General features: G+C 44.8%; 2 protein-coding genes across 4 annotated transcripts in view; one reads left to right on the top strand and one right to left on the bottom strand.

Annotated features, from left to right (window-relative positions):
• The window catches only part of Rdx (radixin), a 65,636-nt gene extending 64,246 nt beyond the window's left edge, over window positions 1-1,390 (top strand). For both annotated transcript variants that reach the window (XM_075965914.1, XM_075965915.1), the window contains exon 16: window positions 750-1,390. The gene's annotated coding sequence lies outside the window, so the exon portion shown is untranslated. The remainder of the gene's footprint in view (window positions 1-749) is intronic.
• An 8,262-nt stretch (window positions 1,391-9,652) lies between these two features.
• Window positions 9,653-18,653, bottom strand: part of Zc3h12c (zinc finger CCCH-type containing 12C) — a 63,824-nt gene continuing 54,823 nt past the window's right edge. For both annotated transcript variants that reach the window (XM_075965913.1, XM_075965911.1), the window contains exons 5-6: window positions 17,287-17,393; window positions 9,653-16,758 (exon numbers count right to left, since the gene is read on the bottom strand). In XM_075965913.1, the coding sequence (XP_075822028.1) occupies window positions 15,362-16,758; window positions 17,287-17,393 (1,504 nt within the window). In that variant the 3' untranslated portion in view covers window positions 9,653-15,361. The remainder of the gene's footprint in view (window positions 16,759-17,286; window positions 17,394-18,653) is intronic.

Genomic DNA, 18,653 nt, shown 5'->3' with positions numbered 1-18,653 from the left:
TTCCACAGCCGATTGCCACTGGAAAGGACTCAGCTGCCCTTTAGGCCTTAGTTCTTCCGTGTCTGGGGCTTCTCCCCAGAAGTGTCACCCTGCCTACCTGTGGGATTCTGTTGGCCCGAAATTAGAGGTGACATCCAAAGCCACAGACAGGAACTGGGTGGCTGGTTTGGTGAGTGGTGGCGCCCCCTACAGTCTCGGACCAGAATACAGCCAGATGACTAATGAACTGGACACTGGATGGCGGGCTTCCTGGTCTCAAAATTCGGGCCTTGGGTTTTCTTCAAGGCTCTGGGCTAATTTTTGCTTAAAAGGCCGGGTCAGATCTGACCTCAAGCTTCTCTGTGTGGGATCCCTGAAATATGAAGTGGCCTGAGGTGTGTGCCACATGGAGCTAGTGTCAGTGAGGTGAGCTCACTCCCCACCCTCTCCTCCACACCAGAAACATCTGTGACTAACATGATGGGCAATGTTTAGACCAACTCTACATTCATAACTTGACTCGGGGGGTCAGAATGTTCCCAAACCTGCCGTTCTGATTTCTTTTGAGGCCCCAGACAATTCCAGCTACTCTGAGGTCAGAGGGCAGCCTGCGCCTCCTGCCATTTCCTCCATGGTGTTCCATCTCCTGCACAGCCCTGGAACATTCCCAGAGTGCTCAGCATGAGTTTTCAGGGCCAGGCCCTTTGCAACCCATGCTGGTGATGTTTATTTCTTCCGTCTCCTGACTTTCCCATCATGTGTCTGTACAGGTCCCTGGCGGCTGACCCACGATGAGCTTTAGACTGAGGATGTACTTGTACTACGACAGCCCTGTGTCTTGAACGCATACACCCCAAACTCTGGCATCTCCAGGACAACTGGATGGACTAGTCCCCATCAACCAGAGCGCTTGCTCGTGTTCTCCCCAAACCCCGGTCTTGTTTGCTCTCGGTTGTCGTCTTGCTGTTTTTCTCTTTCCTGTACCTTTTCACTGTCTTCCTAGGAGCAGACCTCAGGAGATGGAGCAGGACTTGGGATGTCTGCAGACCCTGCGGTCCTCAGCCAGCCAGCACCTGCTGAGCCTGGCTTTAAGATACCATTTTCTCAGACAGATGCTGGAAGGCACCAGCTTCTGGAAATCCCCCAGCACACCCCACCCCCGCGCTGTGTTTTTCTCTGCATGACTAGCTGCTCATAAGATGGAATCTAAGGGGACAATTATCAGGACTTTTCCACTTTTTAAAAATGGATGTGACTTATCTTCGGCTTTTATCTGAGAGCAAATTTGGTGACGTACCTCTCCTGTGTGTACTCCTGTCGAATCTGCAGAAATTGATGTGACATACCCCCTCCTGTCTGGGCTGTTTGTATAATTGTATATAAATGTAGCAATAAATATATTCTAACAACATCTGGAGCCTGGATCCCCACTTCATTTTGTACCTTGGTGGCAGGGAGTGGCAGTCACACTTTCACTGACAGGCCCTGCTGACCACTGGTGACCTGCTGACTACCTGATCCATCCGAGCTTCTCAGCTCCAGTTTCAGCAAGGGAGTGTTACTAAGAAGCAAGCCAGCGTTTGGAGAAAGGATGAGGGGGTTCAGTGGCAGAGCTGGGACGTGGTGCAGCATTAGTAATTCATGCAGTGGCGCTGGTCCTGGCTGAGGGAGGTTTGAACGTGCAGGGACTGAAGCATTGGGCGACAGTTTGCAGTGTGACTCAGTCGTCTGACATTAAGGCGACTGTTCAGACACTGAGTCACACTGCAAACTGTCGCCTTAACAATATATTGTGCTGCAGCGATGTGGTGAACGTGGCAGGTACTTGCCAGGCACAAAGGGAGACTTTCAGGGTTTTCATAAAAACCACACAAAATATGCCACAATAGAATTTTTTTCATTGGTTAGTGGGTTTGCAGAGGTTCCAAGGCAATACAGAGAGCACATAAACAGACAGTCCTTTATCTATTAAACACAACGCTGTTTATCTGCTCCTAAGGAATGTTTATTAATACTGTCCTCTCATGTAGTTAAGGTCTTTTGTTAGCAGCATTTTTTAATAATTTAAAAGATAATCATGTGCTTTGCTGTGGTATCTTTTCAAATTGCTTTGCCGATGTTTCTCAGTGGGCCTCTCCTCAGTCATAAATAGAACTTGACATACAACCATCCAGTCAGAAGACACAGATATGACGGAGCCCCAGACTGGAACATACCGGGGCCAGGGAGGGTTGGAGCACCTGAAAGGCTACTACTTTTTGTGTATGAAAAGGAGGAGGAGAGACTGGAAACATCAGGCTGTGATGCTCTCCCCTGCCAATGCCGCTTTTCTGAACAGATCCCTTGGGGCTGGGACTAGTGACTTGCACAGGCAGAAGCCGTTAGAAAAGAGATGGCTGTGGTGGGATGAGGATAGTCTTATCGAGAGACTGCCTGGAAGCAGAGACTGAGCAGGCCTCAGGATTTCCTCGGGGTGGTAAGACAGGAGACTGCAGCATGTGCTCCGCTATATAAGTCAGTGGGAATTAGTGACTGACCTTGGACCAATTGCTCCATCCAGGGGCCTCTCGCTCCTCTGCTGTAAAATGGGATGACTGGAAGGAAGGAATGAGCCTTACACACCCTCATTTCCACTTTTACTTTCTGTTTGTAATGTGTCTCGGAAAAGGGAAAGAAGTCACCTACTTTTAATACTAAACAGAAGGAGACTGGATGGCACAGATGGGCCACAGAGACAGGAGGATTTCGAGTGTTTATATCCAAATGCTAAAACAAGCTGGGGCTTATCAAGTACAGCCCCTGGGCGGAGACAGGACACATCAGGCGCCCACTGTCCATCCAGCCCCTGGGCGGAGACAGGACACATCAGGCGCCCACTGTCCATCCAGCCCCTGGGCAGAGACAGGAAGCACCAGGCGCCCACGGTCCATGTTCTAGTGACCATTTTCCTGACTTTTCTGCACATCAGTGGACAGATGGGCTGGAAATTGATGGCTCAGAACCCCAAAGCCTATAGTGTAACCCGCAGAGGGGGAGAAGATGGTAACTTCGAATCACACCAACCCCACATGCACCCGAGGGAGCTCATGAAAGGGAGGCTTCCCTTCTCCCGGGAGAACCCACATAGGATGAACACTCAACCCCTGACCTAGCATGTATTCTGCATTACTTTCCAGGAAGATGGAGGCTTTGACTGGAGTTTGTGGGGGATCCTGTTTCTCAAGTTTTTGGGGGGGCAGGGATGTGCTGTCTGTCTGCAGAGAGTCCACAGTTACCCCCGTCTCGGCCTTACAGAGGTGATCACAGGGAGGTGGGCCCTCTTGGGATTCAGTGGTAGGCAGGAAGTCTGGTTGCCCTGACTAGGTCTGCACACTCCAGCAAGGAGCTTCGGTCGGGCTCATGGTGATCCTCCAGCCACCACCGACTTGATCTTTGGCTTTGTCGCTCAGCCCTGTGTTCCCCATTTCATGTACATCAGACTCACGGGAAGCATGGCTAAAAACCATGCTAGGTCACTTTCTCAGACTTGGTGACAGCGCAGGCCACAGGCCTGGCTCCGACATCTGCAGTTATATCACATTCCTAGGGGAGACCAAGGCTCCTTCAGTAGGGACCACACTTTAGACCCAGAAGCACTTGTCTGAGAGAAGTTGTATTTATTGTTCTCCTCAGACACCACAAGAACCAAATGTTCTCAAGGCTGAGTCATCTGGGTGGCATTTGCTAAACAGGGGCCGGTGAACATTCCTTGGTCAGCATGAGTAAGTCACTCACAAATCAATAATCCTCCTCTAGCCATAGCCTCGGGGACAAACGAGGTTATGGATTACACTCAGTAGACAGGGTAGAACATCAGATAAATGGATGCCAGCTGGACATTGATCCTGAAATGGCAATTCAAGGACAGAATCCCATTTTCCCTCAATAAAACGGCAGGCATAGTCCTGTGTGCAGGTAAACAAATATGTAAGCAGGCCTTTAAGCAGGGCTGGGAGAAGTGGGTTGTAGGAGCTTTTCACTGGATTATAAGCATCAACCGCTCAGACCAGGAGACAGCCTGAGAGGTCCTCACAATGGCGATGCATCTGAGGGACCCCTGGACAGGTGCACGTCCCTGAAACGGGTGTCAGTGCCAACAGATTTCACGTACTTATAATCACGTAACTGGGGCTAATCTGCATGCACTCTTCAGCGTCTGAGTTCACTCAACAACACACTCAATAATTCATTTAATGTCCTTTGACCCATTTGTCTTTAGTGACAACCATACCAAATGTTTCTCCATCCTTTGCCATCAAATCAGTGAGGAATTCCAGAGGTACAGCCCAGCATGGCTTCTTAGTCAAGCCTCCGCAGGTATCCACACACCCAGACTCCCCGAGTCTCAGTCCTCCTGCAATCTGGGGGACGTGTCTTCCTTGCCACCCACCCAAGTTGTGTGACTGCAAGACTCTGAAGTTGCCTGTAGTACTCTACCCCCAGCCTCAGATGCCCTTCTTCCTGGGCACGTTTCCAGGGGGTTCACTCCTCACTAGTGTCCACCGGAGTGACACTTTCCTCTCTGCCTCGTGTAGTACTCAGAAGTAGCCACGGGGCCTCTTCTAGGCACACAGGGTAACAGTGAGCATGGGGACTGTCTGGTGAAGGTGTGCTGGCTACTTCTGTCAACCTGACACAAGCCAGTTATCTAAGAGGGAGGAGCCCCAATTGAGAAAACGCCTCCATAAGATCAGGCTGTAGACAAGCCTATAGGATATTTTCTTAATTAGTGATTGATGGGGCAGGGCCCAGCCCATTATGGGTGGTGCCACCCCTGGCCTGGTGGTTCTGGGTTCTATAAGAAAATAGGCTGAGCAAGGCAGGGGAAGCAAGCCAGTAAGCAGCACCCATCCATGGCCTCTGCATTAGCTCCTGCCTCCAGGTTCCTGCCCTGTTCATTGCTTTCTTCAGTGATAAACTATGATGTGGAAGTGGAAGTCAAATAAACCCTTTCATCCCCAACTCGTTTTTGCTCACGGTGTTTCAGCGCAGCAATAGTAACCCTAACTAAGACAGAGGATGTTAGTCTATCTCTCCTGTTAGACTACAGGTCATGGGTACCTGACAGAAGAAGTTTATTTGACTTATGAGACTGATCACCCAAACACCCTGGTTCTGTGGTCCTGGCGAGGCCAGGGGTGTCCATTGTACCACCAGTGAAAACAGAAAGGGACTTGACTGAGAAAGAGCTGAGGGTAGGCTCACTTCATAAGTTTCCTGACAGTCCTTCCAAGGATGGTACCCGGTGACTTAATCACTTTCCATGAAGTCCCACCTCTTAAAGGTCCCATTACCTTCATGTTGCCAAGTTGGGAACTAAGGTTCCTTCACCAGAAACAAACCATAACCAAAGCATGGTATGAGCATCTCTGACTAGCCTGGTATCTACAGTCCTTCTCAAGTTCTCAAGGGCCAGGGGACAGCCTGACCTGCATTTCTGTGGGGGGACACAGCTGTGTTCTCATGCCTCTAGTGTATTTTCTATGCCCATGGCACTAGGGGACATGTCTGGAGACATCATTGATTGTTAGCATTCCCTGGAACTGACATTCAGGAGGAAAACCAGGAGTTCCACAAAGCATCTTCCAAAGTGTAAGATCTACTCATCATGACTGTCGGGTCCCCCCTGTCCTTCCCCAGTTTGGCCTCTGTACATGGGTAAGTCATTACTTTGGAGAGCTTGAAATGGCAGGGAAAGCAGACAGGGTTGGGCTGAGGCCAGGCTGGACCATAGGCTGTGACCTACATCTCTGGCTTCTTCAAGAGGCCAGTGACTAGCTGCACCAAAGTACAGAAGTCACCAGGTCGTAGAGAAGAAGGCATCTGTATGATGATATGATTCATAAGTCTCCTATCTCCAAACTACAGAAGATAGCACATCACTGGGCTCCTCAACCCAGGAGCCCCCCTTCCCTCCACGGTATGCTCTCTGGGCCACGGGATGACACTGAGTGGACTCAGCAGTCCCCAAGCGGGGACACTCAGACCTCTTGCACCATGGGCCCCGCATATTGTCATCACTGAGTTTTCCTTCTTGGTGATGGGTCATCCAAGTCAGTGGGGCTGAGGCATTGCATTTCACTGTCATCACGGGGCTGGCTATGTCGTCCAGCATTGGTCTGAAATGAAGGGGATGCTTAACGCCCTCTCCAGTTTTTCTGCTGTGTAGCTTTGGGCGCCCCACTTAGATTCTCCGGATTTTAAAACATAAAAAAACAAAATATATGGAGAAAGAATGAATTATAACATGCATATTGATTTTAAACTTTTTTCTCCCAATGATATCTGTAAATACTCAGTACTCATTTCCAGATCTTTCTGAGGACAGCAATGCTGATCGTGTGTCCTGTTTTCCTGGGGCTCCTGCTCGCCCAGCCTTGAGGAATATCTGTGAGTGCTCGAGGCTGAGATGATGCTTGGTGCATTCTGAGAAGTGGTTGTGTGTAGTCAGAAGGAACAGCATTCTTCAAAAACTATCACTGTTTCCCTTGTCCACTCAACAACCTTTTACCCTGAACTCCAGCCATGCAGGGTCAGTGGGACAAAGGGGGTCCTGAATTCCCCAGGGGCCTCTGTACCTCTTCTTGCTGTGTCCAGTGCTGGGGCAAGGACCTCAGTACTGGAGGCCACCCTAGATGAGGGCCAGGGAGGAGTGCAGAACTGAGAGTTGCAAGGTTCCCTCCACCCCAACACCCCAAGAAATCAGCTAGAATAATAGTCTAGCTGTCAGGAGTCGCCACCACTTCACTCTCTGTCTCTGTCTCTGGTGCTTGGTCCAATGTCCAGGAACAGCGGCCGGAGGCTGAGAGCAGACTGGACAGGCAGGAAGAGAACATGATGTGACATGCCTGTGAATGGAGACTTGCAGCAAATCACCAGGTGCTATTGGCAATGCAGGGAGAATGTGGATCTAGACCTGGGGTGAATGACAGTATCTGTTGCTGGGGTTGTGAAGCTGGTTTATAAGTACCCTTGTAAGACTCGCCCCCAAGTATACTAAAGTAGCCTTGGGTACATCCCTTTCCTAGCTCTGTGGGAACTGTTAGATCTGCTTTGGACTACACCACCTGACCCTTTTATCTGTTGTCATCTTTGGGCTTATCCTTTAATTCACCATCATATAATCAGTATTCAGGATACGGCCCACTCCCAGAGGAGACCTGAGCTCCCACTACCCAAACTTTTCTCGGCTTTCTGCCTACCTGCCTATCTGGATCGCAGGGCAGGGGTGGAGCTAAGGAAAGGGCCAGCTGCAAGTAGCTCCTGACTTGGGTAGGAGCAAACCCTAAGCATTGGGTGCAGTTGTGCACACGCAGCAGCTCAGACGTATTCCCAGCTGATGTCTGCGATGGGAAATCACAGAACTGTCTGGTCATGTAGCTCGAATAAACCAAGCTCTAAAGCAGGTCCATGCCCTCGTGGTGCATGTATTCCTGGGCAGGGAGATGAACAGCACACAAACTAAATCTCAGTGGCAAATGCTGGGGAGGCAATGTAAAATGGGGCATATTGGAGAGGGGGTGTTGGGGACGTTCAAAGGGCAGGAGGGCTTCACAGAAGTGATGTCAGAGCAGATACTATACTTGCCATGCTGGAAGACTGGATGTATGCTGGAGAAGAAATCTCCAGAAGGCCCAGTATCTGCTGCCCTCCAACTCGAACATTTTAGGAGCTTAGAGTAATCCAACAGTGGGTCTGGGACATGTACGGCCAGAGGCATCCAGCTCAGAGCAGAGGGGCAAGTGGTGGTTAAGAGCAGTAGAGGGGCAGCCGGGGAGTGGGCTGTGTGCACCTTGTGAGGGGCAGGCTTTGGGCTACAAAGGAACTTTGCATTTCTAGCACCTTTAGCCTCCCAGTGCACTGCGGGGGGGGGGGGGGCTCTATACGGTGTCTAGTTAGCCACACTGCATCCCCGAGCCGGAAAGAATTCCATCTGAGGTGATTCAAGATCAAAGTCTTGTTCACACGGGGGGAGGGGGACTGCTCTGCTCATCCCACTGCGTCCTCGCTCCAGCCCTTTCCCAGGGGGTCTGTCACACTGTCCCAGCCTGCATGTTAAGTTCTCATGAGAGAGATGGAGAGTCTTTCAAAGCCAGTTGCTTCCTGTCATCCTACAGTTCCTGGCAATTGGCCTATCCCTGACCACCTTGGCTGGGCTCTCCCAGAGGCAGAGTTAAGGATGCTCCCCTTTGCAGCTGCCTCAGAACCGGGAGATGACAGGAGTGTGGTAAAGGCCCAGGTGCAGGTATTTTGTTTTGAATAAATTCACGATTACAGCTGCCTTTTCTGACACTCCCACCACTGACTGATGAGCACTTTAAGTCAGCAATGTGTGCTAACTTTCCTCTTCAGACAAGATCAGACCTGAGGAAAGAAAAGTACCAGAGCCTTCTCCTGTTCTGGGTTCAAGCGGTCCTGGGAAGGCTGGAAGCCTCTTCCACTAAATGCTGCTATTGATGCATTGCTTTTGGATACATTAAACTGACAACCATGAGAGCATCGCCTCAATACTTCAATGTGCAAGACAGCTTGAGTCAAGACACACAGTCTAAGTCTGCAAGCCCTCAGCTCAGACAACCAAGTGGGGATAGATAATGTTGGTCAATGCAAAGTACCAATTTTGGGAACAATGTCAAAGGGAAGCAAAGGTTTGCAAAGAGGCAGAGGAGGAAAATCCTGGTAGAATTTAATCAGTGTCATTAGAACATGTTGCTATAATGCTCACAGCAGAAGAGGAACACTCCCATTGACCAAAAATTATGTGAAAATTGGGTCAGGAAGCCACAGCTCTAGAACGGCAGGGATCACGTGGAGTCGGTCTCAAGGCTCAGGAGCAGAGCCAGGCAGCAATGCACTTCTCTGTACCTGGCACCATGCACTGGACACAGGAATCTGTGAAACAGGGGCCAATGCCATTTTTTTTTTTAACAAGGGAGTTTGGGAAAGACTCTGAGAGCTGATCTGGGGATTCTGCAAACTGTGTGTGTGCTGTCTGTTATTGTTTAACATGTGCAAGATGGGTTCAAGCACACAAGTATCACTTACTAACCTTTGCCTGCTGTGTCCCCGAACCTCTGGAAGAAATCAAACGTTTATCTAGAGCGAGCTAGTGTTTTGAGCCCCAACTATCAATTAAAAATTATCTATTATGTTTGTTTTTTTCTTTTTTAATACTGACGCTGTGTTGCTTTTAGACTTCAGCTTAACTACAAGAACGAACCTTGAAGGATGCATGTGAAGCCTGCTTAGAGTTCACATGCGTCAGGGCCCCAAGATGGTGTACCATGCCAGTCCATACCACCCCACCAAGAGAAGACTTCTCAGTACTTTTCAATCCTGTCATCAGAACAAGGACTCTATACCATCCAGCCTTTCTATTATAATCTCAGTGGACAATCACACTGTCTTAGCTAGACAACCAAACATTTCAGAATCACCAGAAACAAAGCACTTTAGAGACAAACAGAAAGAAAACACTCTCACCATGTTTTGAGTCATGACTAATTGTTTTTGACATTTAATTTCAGTTTAATAGGAATTAGTTGTGGCTCTAACATTTACATTGATGCGGAACATGTGCACATCCTACAGAGAAGCTCAATGCCATTAACCACACAATTCAGGCAAGCCAGGGGACCAGAGGAGGAAAATACTTTGTTTATTTAGCATCTATGCTGTCATATGAGATCAATTTCTTCATGAAACAACAACCTATCACAGGAAAAATGAGTATTTAGTATTTCCCCCTCTACAGCAGAATCGAATAGTTGTTTCCACTGCTTTGGGGATTGTAAAACCCCATTACAGAAACACACAGGACAGAAAGTGATAAACAGAATAATACATTTATAAAATGGGTGCTCTAAAGATATTCTTTACCTTATTTTTCCTGTAAGAAAAGCTTGAAGGATCAATAAGGAAATTCTCTACCAGCATACAACTATAGTTGGGAGGGGAAGGAGGGCTGACAGAGAGGGTATACCATATCTGTAGTATTTGACCATTCATGGGTATTTAACAGAAGGTAGAAAGTTAATAATTTAAAAAAACCTAGGGGAAATCTAAATACATATCTATCTATCTAATATCTATATATATATATACACACACACATAGACAAATATGTGTGTATATACTTACAAAACAACCACTGGATTTCTTTTCCCTGCGAGACAGCAGCTGCTTTAGAGAGAAGTCGTAAAAGCTTTGCTGGGAAACATCTGTTGTTGACCTCAAATACCTGGATAGAAAGTCAGTACATGGTTTATGAAATGAAACTTTACAAGTTTATAAAGAGTGAAAACATGCATAGACATTCTCAACTGCCAAATGGTCAAAACCTGAAATTGTGATTAAATCTGAAGGACTGAGGATCACAGGAAAAAGCCATGTCTAAATATGATGGTGCTGTCCTCACAGGGGCAACAGGCAAGGAAGTGAGAACACTGCAGAAGAAACAGTAACACTGTTAAAGCCAGAGCTGCACCCAAGGTTAAAAGAAAGTGTGACTACCTAAGTAGGTGGTGGTTTCCATAGCTACTTCACAATCCTATGAAGAGAGTGTTATTGCTGTGTCCACGAATGAAGCACTGGGAATGAGCATGCTCGACAGTGTGACCTCCAGTCAAGTCAGACTCACAGGAGGTTCTAAGAACACCACTCCCATGGCAGCCCCTACAGTGTCTAAAACCTCTAGGGTGAGCATTTGGACAGAAAAAGAAGACATGCATGTTTCTAATTAAAAGTGACAATGTAACAAATGCACTCATTATAGCTGTTAGAGTACTCTGCTTTAAATATTACTGAAAACTCCTAAACTGTGAAAGTACAGTATGTCAGTCTTTAAAACCACTTGGAAAAGAGAACAGGTCTGTTGAGTATCAGAAGACAAAATCAACAGAAATTTGTAACTAAAAATACAATCTTTGAAAAATTTGTGGCTAAATTATAGGCTAGGTTTTAAAAACAAACTGTTTTTGGTCCATGAGGCCATTAACAAACAAAAGATAAAGGAATCTTATTCATAAATACATACTCAAAGCTCAAGGAAAAATTCCATACTCTTCTCTCTTTGATGGGTGTGCTAAGTGACCATCACACATCATCTTCTGAAGGACACAGTGACTACTAGGCGACCTCTGAGATACATACTTATTATATTAACATATGCCAGAACTTACTGCATAGGATGTCTGGCTTTCTCCCTCAAGGTCAGGGCTCAGGAATGGCCCACAGGTAAAAACTAACCTGGTGCTTGTTTCTGTAAATAAATTTTTATTTAAAAAAGTCACATTTTTCTCCCTATGTTGCCTGTGGCTTTTACATTGTAAAGGCAAGGGTGAACAGTTTTTAAGAGACTGTTTGTTCTCTGAGAGCAGATCCTACACAGAAGGAGTTGCTGGCACATCACCTAGGGTTTAATTCCTAGGTGTCTAGAACAACACAAGGGCCTTTGCTTTCACACGCAGGTACCTGGCTTCCTTGCATTCTGATGTGTCTGTGACTAATCTTCTATGCTTTATTTTGTTCATGGGTATGTATCCTGAAATTTTAACACCATAGCTGGAGTTTTCAATTGTAATATATTTGGAACATAATCATTATCTCTAGCCATAATCTTGCTTGATGTCAGGCATTCTCCAAGAATTAGAGATGAATGAACTGGAAGAGCCACCCGGCAACAGAGAAGCTATAAAAACCGTCCCTCTTGTTTTCTCCTGACTAAGGAAACAGGCTATTGAAAGGAGGAACGAAAACCAAATACACTTCAGAGTAAATACCAGCAAGTCAGGGGAAGGAGCTCAGCTTTCACACAGAAAGGCAGACAGCAGATAGCCAGCCAGACATTGATATGTGTGTAAACATGTACACACACATACATGTACATGTACACACATACATACATACATACACACACACACACACGGAGTCATCCCCATGTCTATTATAAACTGAAAAATACAACATAAAGTATATTTGTTTTATAAATATATTACTGTCTATATACATATAGATACATCCATAAAAGACATGTTAAATAATCATTTGTATAATCAATACTACTTTTTGTGTATTTAAAAATTACACATTCTATTAAAATTATCAAAATAATTTTTAAAATACCAAGAATAAAACCAACCAAGTGTTTCTTTCCATGTAAGTGGTTCTGAATCTTATGTTCAAATAGACCCTAGACTTGGTCACACAACTCAAAGAAACATAGTTCAACCAGGAAAATGCTATCCATTAAACAACCCCCCAAACATGTGTATATATAAAACACCCTCTTTAGGTATATTACATAGTCTCATAAATGTATTTTCATAAAAACACAAAATTCAAGTTTCCACCAGTGTCAACTATTTTATACTGGTGACCATGACTTTCACTGTGTAGGTCAGTGACAAATTCCCATTAGGATAACAAGACTGAAAACGTCTGTATTACATGCAAAAACAGAGGAAGTGCTACGCATTTTGGCCAGTGAGGTACTAATCCCTCTGGACTAGACACAGGGACAAACGAACTGCTCATCACTGTCTATTATTCAGGGGCAGAATATTCCAGTCGGAGTCCTTTTTATCAGCTGACCAATTCTGACTTTCTTGCTACTTATTAACACACCATTTCCAGGTTGTTTATTTATTTACTTTAGAAAGTCTGGTAAATAGGAATTAGCAATTGGGAAGAAATATTTTTGCTAAAATTAAGGTCTATGATCAGCTATGAACTTGATAACAGACTCCTGTTACTTATTACTTGAGATACTTGAGAATTTGATGTAGCTAAAGTCTGCCAAATATGTTCAACTCTGCAAGCAACGCTGGTGTTTCATTTAAGACTGTCTTCTTGTCCTAAGGAGACTTTTCCTTAGCACACAGCTAATGGTACTGAGAAATGGAGGTGTGGGTGGGTTAGAGCTACCCACTCCTTGACAGACACTGGCAGGGGTTACATTAAAGATGAAAAAGAGGGCAGCTGTCAGCTAAAATCATTACAAGGCCAAATTTTAAAAGTTGTATCCTTTGTACCCGAAGTCTCACATTATTTTAGTCAAGTTTGCCCATTTCCAAATAATCACAGTGCTAACATGAAGCAGAAGTGACAGATTCATCTGAGCGACTTCCTACTCTAGCTCACAGTACGACTGGGTAAAAGGAACCCCACATTTGCAACCCTGTTTTTGGCACTCTTAGCCTCCACAATTCAACCTGTCCTTCAGCTAATGACTGACAGAATCAAGGACAGTCGCCCAAGTCAGCCGCCATTCTCAGACAGATGCCACTCGGAATGGCTGGGGTGGCGCTATCTGCATCACTCTTGGGAAAGATGTGCGCCACACTCACTCCAACACAACAGCAGTAACTGTAGAACAGCACTTTCCTGAATTAAGTTTGCTGAACATGGTTCAGATTATTGGATATGCTAATATGCACAATGCCGTTTAGAAGCATTTACTGTGTACCCAAATCCTACTCCATGCAACACACAGTGTCACACAAGTAGTGAAAATGTTATCCTAGTCGAAGATGCTTGGACGTTATTTTCAGGCAGCATTTTATCTTTATTTTAAGTTAAGTTCACACTAGGTAAGTTTTAGGAGAAAGAAAATGCCAATAAATTTATTTAATATATTTTAATATATAAAACTAAGACAGACACCTTTATTTACCTTAATTGTTACTTTTATTTTCTATCCTATTCTAGACTTCGATTTTACTTTAAAATTTTATATTTAAATAAGGGATAAAATGTTGCCCAAAAGTCTAATTATAGTTACACATTTGTGTTTTTAACTAGATCTACAAATCAAAATAGTTCTTATTGTTAAAAAGATACAATTTGTATCAACAGTAAAAGGTACTTTCTGGTTTTCAGGGCTTTGCTTCTCTTAGGTTACAGGAGCATCTAGACCAGAGCACCCAGGCTGATGACAGGAACAGAGCTGGACTTGTCCTTTACACTAAGTGACTCAGGCTCAAATTCTGTCCAGCGCAACACCGTCTGCTCTGATCATGAACCCATCTTCCAATCCTCAGAAACGTCACTACAGCAAGCAAACCCCGTGACTTTGCAACCAGAAATATCCCTTACTAATACTAGAACAGACCTTAGTCTGTATCTAAAACTACACTATTTGTGGCAAGAGTGTGGCCTCAATAATATAATAGGCCCCCAAAAAACTACCTTCAGGAAAATGGAAAATATACAATATATTACAAAAATTCAAAGTTACCATTTACAAGTTCCCCATTGCCATTTCTATAGTGCAGTATCAATAAATGTTGCATCTCCTCAACACATCACACCACCTCAGGCCAGCCTTGATAAAGAGCAGGAAAGCTAGAGTGTATTAAATATAAAAGTTGCATTGAGAATACTTAGATTCATTAAAAACAGGCAAGTACTGTGAAAGGGTTATTCATCCAGTATCGTGCCTCCCATAGACAGACAGACATTAAGAACATACGTGAATGGAAAACTAGGACTTCAGTCTCATTTCTACTGCCAAGAAGCACATTTCAACTGGAAAACAAAGCTTTAACCTGTAATAGTTACGGCTTTTGCCTTATTCATAAAAAAGAAAATGGAAACATTTTTCCATTGATTGCATCTGCTTTCTTTTAAACTGACCATTTAAAATTAACTAATTTTCTTAACAGGAAACCTCCAAACAAAAATAAAATAATAAAAGTGCCATACTGGAAATCTTTCTAATATATACTATTACCCATTTTAATATAACTGGTAACTTACATTTCGTTTAAAATATAAAGTCAGTGCTGTAGTATATCTTTGTTTCTATAAATAATGATTATAGCACAAAGAAGCCCACTTTCCCCAAATAAAAATAACTTAAAAAGCTGTAAAGGATTCTAGTTAAGCTTGGCTTGAGGGAATCGTTGGCTAGATCTAGTCCAGTACCTCCACATCTGGAAGGTACTGCAATTGCTTGCAGTTGACAGACAAACACCAAGTTAATAAGACAGGAAACAAGGATTAAAAAGTGCTGCATAGAAACCCCTGATGCACCAAATAGGAATATCAAAGATCACAGATACATCTATTAAATCAAACTGGAGAAACTTCCAGCCAAGTGTATAGCTTTAAAAAGGAAATGTTTTTTTTTTTTTTAAAAAAAAAAGTCTGAATGTAAAGCAATCCCGTGATGTGTCCACCAAATGGGGTTCCATAGAGATTCCATGATACAGTAGTTCACATAAATGGATACTATATAACCTCCTTGCTGAGAAGGAGATCACATGTGCTATTGTAGCAAACCTCCCTCAGCATCTGAGCTGAACAAAAAAACTAGTCGACACCACAAAGATGCATCATCTGTTCAATACCCCAGCTGGGATTTCTCCACCAGGATGGCTGCGGCAAGCTGCTGAGCATCCGTCATGTGCGGATTCCTTTTCATGACGAGCCTCACAAGTTCAGGGGGGAAGATGTTGCACAGATTGATAAAAATCTTCTCTCGGTTGTCCTGGTACCTCGGGGGATCTTGTGGCATGCCACAGTACGGGATGCGCCAGGTGGGCTCCGGCTGCTCAGGCAGGCTCTGGAAGGTGATTGACTCGTAACAGGGGGGTGTGGAGTTATCGGGTAAGGAGTAAGTCTGCCGATAGCCGTAGGCATCCATCCCGTAGCTTGGCCTATCCCAGCTTCCTAGGCCTTCCTGGCGTGAGTAAGGCTTTCTTTGTCTTGAAGGAGAACTATCATAGAGTCGAGAATCAGAAATGCTGTCTATTCTCGTGGCCACTAGGGACCTCCCGAGGTGTGGCGCCTTCGAGTGTGTGGAGCTTGATGGAGAGGGATAATCACCGGGACAGCTGGACCGGGCACCCACAGCAGGGTGCTGCAGATGCATAGCCAAGTGTGGAAGGGGAGGCTTGGGATGGAACTTTGGTTCTTCATGACTGTAACTTTGCACTCTGGTTAAGGGGTCATGGAAATTCTGCAGGAAGGGCTGGGAATTAAGGCGGCTGTGAGGGTGCATGTGTTGACACTTCAGATTCTCTTCCAGTTGTGGGTCAGGAGAGCTGACATAGGACCGGTCGTTGTACCCCACATAGGAGTCGCTACTCCCACAGCTCATGCTCCCTTCACTGCTGCAGTCTGAAGCTACAGAATTCACTCGATAGTCAGTGTCTAATGAGAAACGCCTTTCAGGACTTCGGGGGCCTGAGATACTCAGATTTGAATAAGCATTCAACATGGAATAATATCCAATGTCAACAGGAGAGTCACATTTTGGATACTGTTCATAAGGCATTGGCGTTCCATGATTTTTGGTTGCCATCATCATTGGAGGGTACTGTCCCTGTGGTCTTTGATCCTGAGGTGGAAAATGAACTCCAGATGGAAGGCCATTGCTTAAAGATGTAGTGCTTTGGGGTTTTGCAGTAGGAGTGGCCGGTATACTAACTAAGGAAGGTACAGACCTGGTTTCCAATTTGTTTTTGGTGGGAAGCTTTTCCTCTATGTCTTGGTAGACGTGAGTCCTTATGCTTGGGTCTGACTGCCTCTTTGGAGCGCCTCGTTTAACATCTGCAGTGCTATCAACCTTAGTGCTACAAGGAACGCTGTTGCTTTTTACCAGTCCTCCTTCATTTGTAGTTTTGGCTGCTGTGTTTCTAGACATGGCACGAAGTTCATCAGCTACTGACCGCTGAGGCTGGCTGCCCCTTTCTGGGTGGTAATATTTGCACTTGTGTCCGTAGGTGCACTTCTTTCCTATGAAGATAAAATCAGTTAGATCCTGCACAGTCAGCGAGGCACGCCTATCTGCACTTGAGAAGGAAAGGCAGAAGAGGGAGATGGGCTAAGCCTTAGTCTCTTCCTCACTCTCTTCAGCAAGGAGGAAACTCAGCTGATGTCTCAGATCATATCTGCCTCATCTCTTCCAGGTCTTTACGACTGGGTGGGAAATTCTGCTATGAAGTGAACTGTATGCTGCAAGGTGATAAAGCTCTGCTTATCTATTCGTATCTAGACAGAATTCCCAATATTCATTCCCATAAACACTAACTTCAAACAGAATTACAGCTATTTTCAGACCATATTTTCACTCAGAGAAATTCATGTATTGAACCCAAACAGGTAAAAACAGTTTTAAGGCTAACACACGTTCTTAAATTTAATATAATCAAAAGAAGCACATAGTATCCATCTGAGACTTTTCAGTGTTTATTGACATTAGTCCAAGTTTAATAGTATATTGAGCTCTAAGGGTGCATGGAAAGTATTCATAAGGACAGTTACCATATGGACAAGGTTGCTTTTTGTGCTCAGGAACAATGGGCTTCTTTCTCAGAAAATTATCCAGACTTGGGCCATGTCTTCCAAGAGGGTCATCAGGGGGCATGAACCTGTCACAGAGACAACAATAAAAAAAATGACACCCCAAAATATTAATCCTAAAGATATAGTTACTCATTCTCTTTTTTTGAAATTTGTATCCAATTGTCTTGACTAATATTTATAAGATCAAAAATATACCAAGTTCTCCTATAAAGTGCAGCTTTCTCCTGAACTTGTATCTGTTTTGATTTAAATAAGTTTTGACACAGCATGTCCTAACAATGCTTTTTTTTTTTCTTCTTCTTCCAGTCTTGGGATGTTTGAAAGGATTTGAATAATAATTACCAGGGCATTTTAGGAGATCTCTATCAACACCATTCTTGCAAGGGAATGCAGGGCAGGTGGGGGCTGTGGAGCAGCTGAGACGGGAAAGGCGGGGGATGGGCAGCAGGGAGGACGGAGACTCACTTGATGCCAGATGTGCTACACACTACTGCATTTCCAACTTCAAGCTCCATTTGACACATCAATCAATAATTCTAACTTAGGTTCAGATGAACTAAGTCACTAGTGTCTAACATCCAATTACAAAGTCAAGATTCAATTACGCGGGACTCTCAAGTCTGTTCTCTTCCCATTATAGCAATGGCTTCTCAGCTGAGATGGAAAAATGAGTTGTGAGGAGGCAGAGTACGCCTGTGATCCTGACCTAGATAACAGAACACGATTCCATCTGAAGGAAAATTGTTTTTTTTTTTTAAGTTCAGGTCTGAGCAGGGCGGTGGTAGCACACACCTTTAATCCCAGAACTTGGGAGGCAGAAGCAGGTGGATCTTTGTGAAACTGAGGCCAGCATGATCTACAAAGCATGTTCCAGAACAGACAAGGCTACACAGAGAAACCCTATCTCAAAAAACAAAAGACAACAACAAAAGAACAACAACAACAACAACAACAACAACACACACACACACACACACACACGTCAGATCTAGGTCACTGATCTGAAATCCTAGTTATGTGGCAGAGGGGAGGAGGTTAAGACAAGAGGACAGCAAGTCCAGGTTTCCTAGGCTACAGAATGAGTTCCAGGCCAGTCTAAATAAGTTAGAGACCGTGTCTCAAAAGGACTAAGAAGTAAAACCATGGAGGCTGTAACCCAGTGACAGTTCGCTGGCCTGGCACACACATGTGAGGCCGTGGCTTTGGTTCCTACTACTAAAGGAAGGAACTGAACCTAAGGACACAAGCTTCTTGTTGGGTTGACTATCAGAGGGAGGAAAGAATTCATATCATGCACAGAAATAAATTCTAATACTTGTTACACC

The sequence above is a fragment of the Microtus pennsylvanicus genome, chromosome 3, assembly GCF_037038515.1.
Source record: "Microtus pennsylvanicus isolate mMicPen1 chromosome 3, mMicPen1.hap1, whole genome shotgun sequence".
Lineage (NCBI taxonomy): Eukaryota > Metazoa > Chordata > Mammalia > Rodentia > Cricetidae > Microtus > Microtus pennsylvanicus.
The sequence above is the reverse complement of the archived record's forward strand: the minus strand, read 5'-3'. Positions and strand labels throughout refer to the sequence as shown.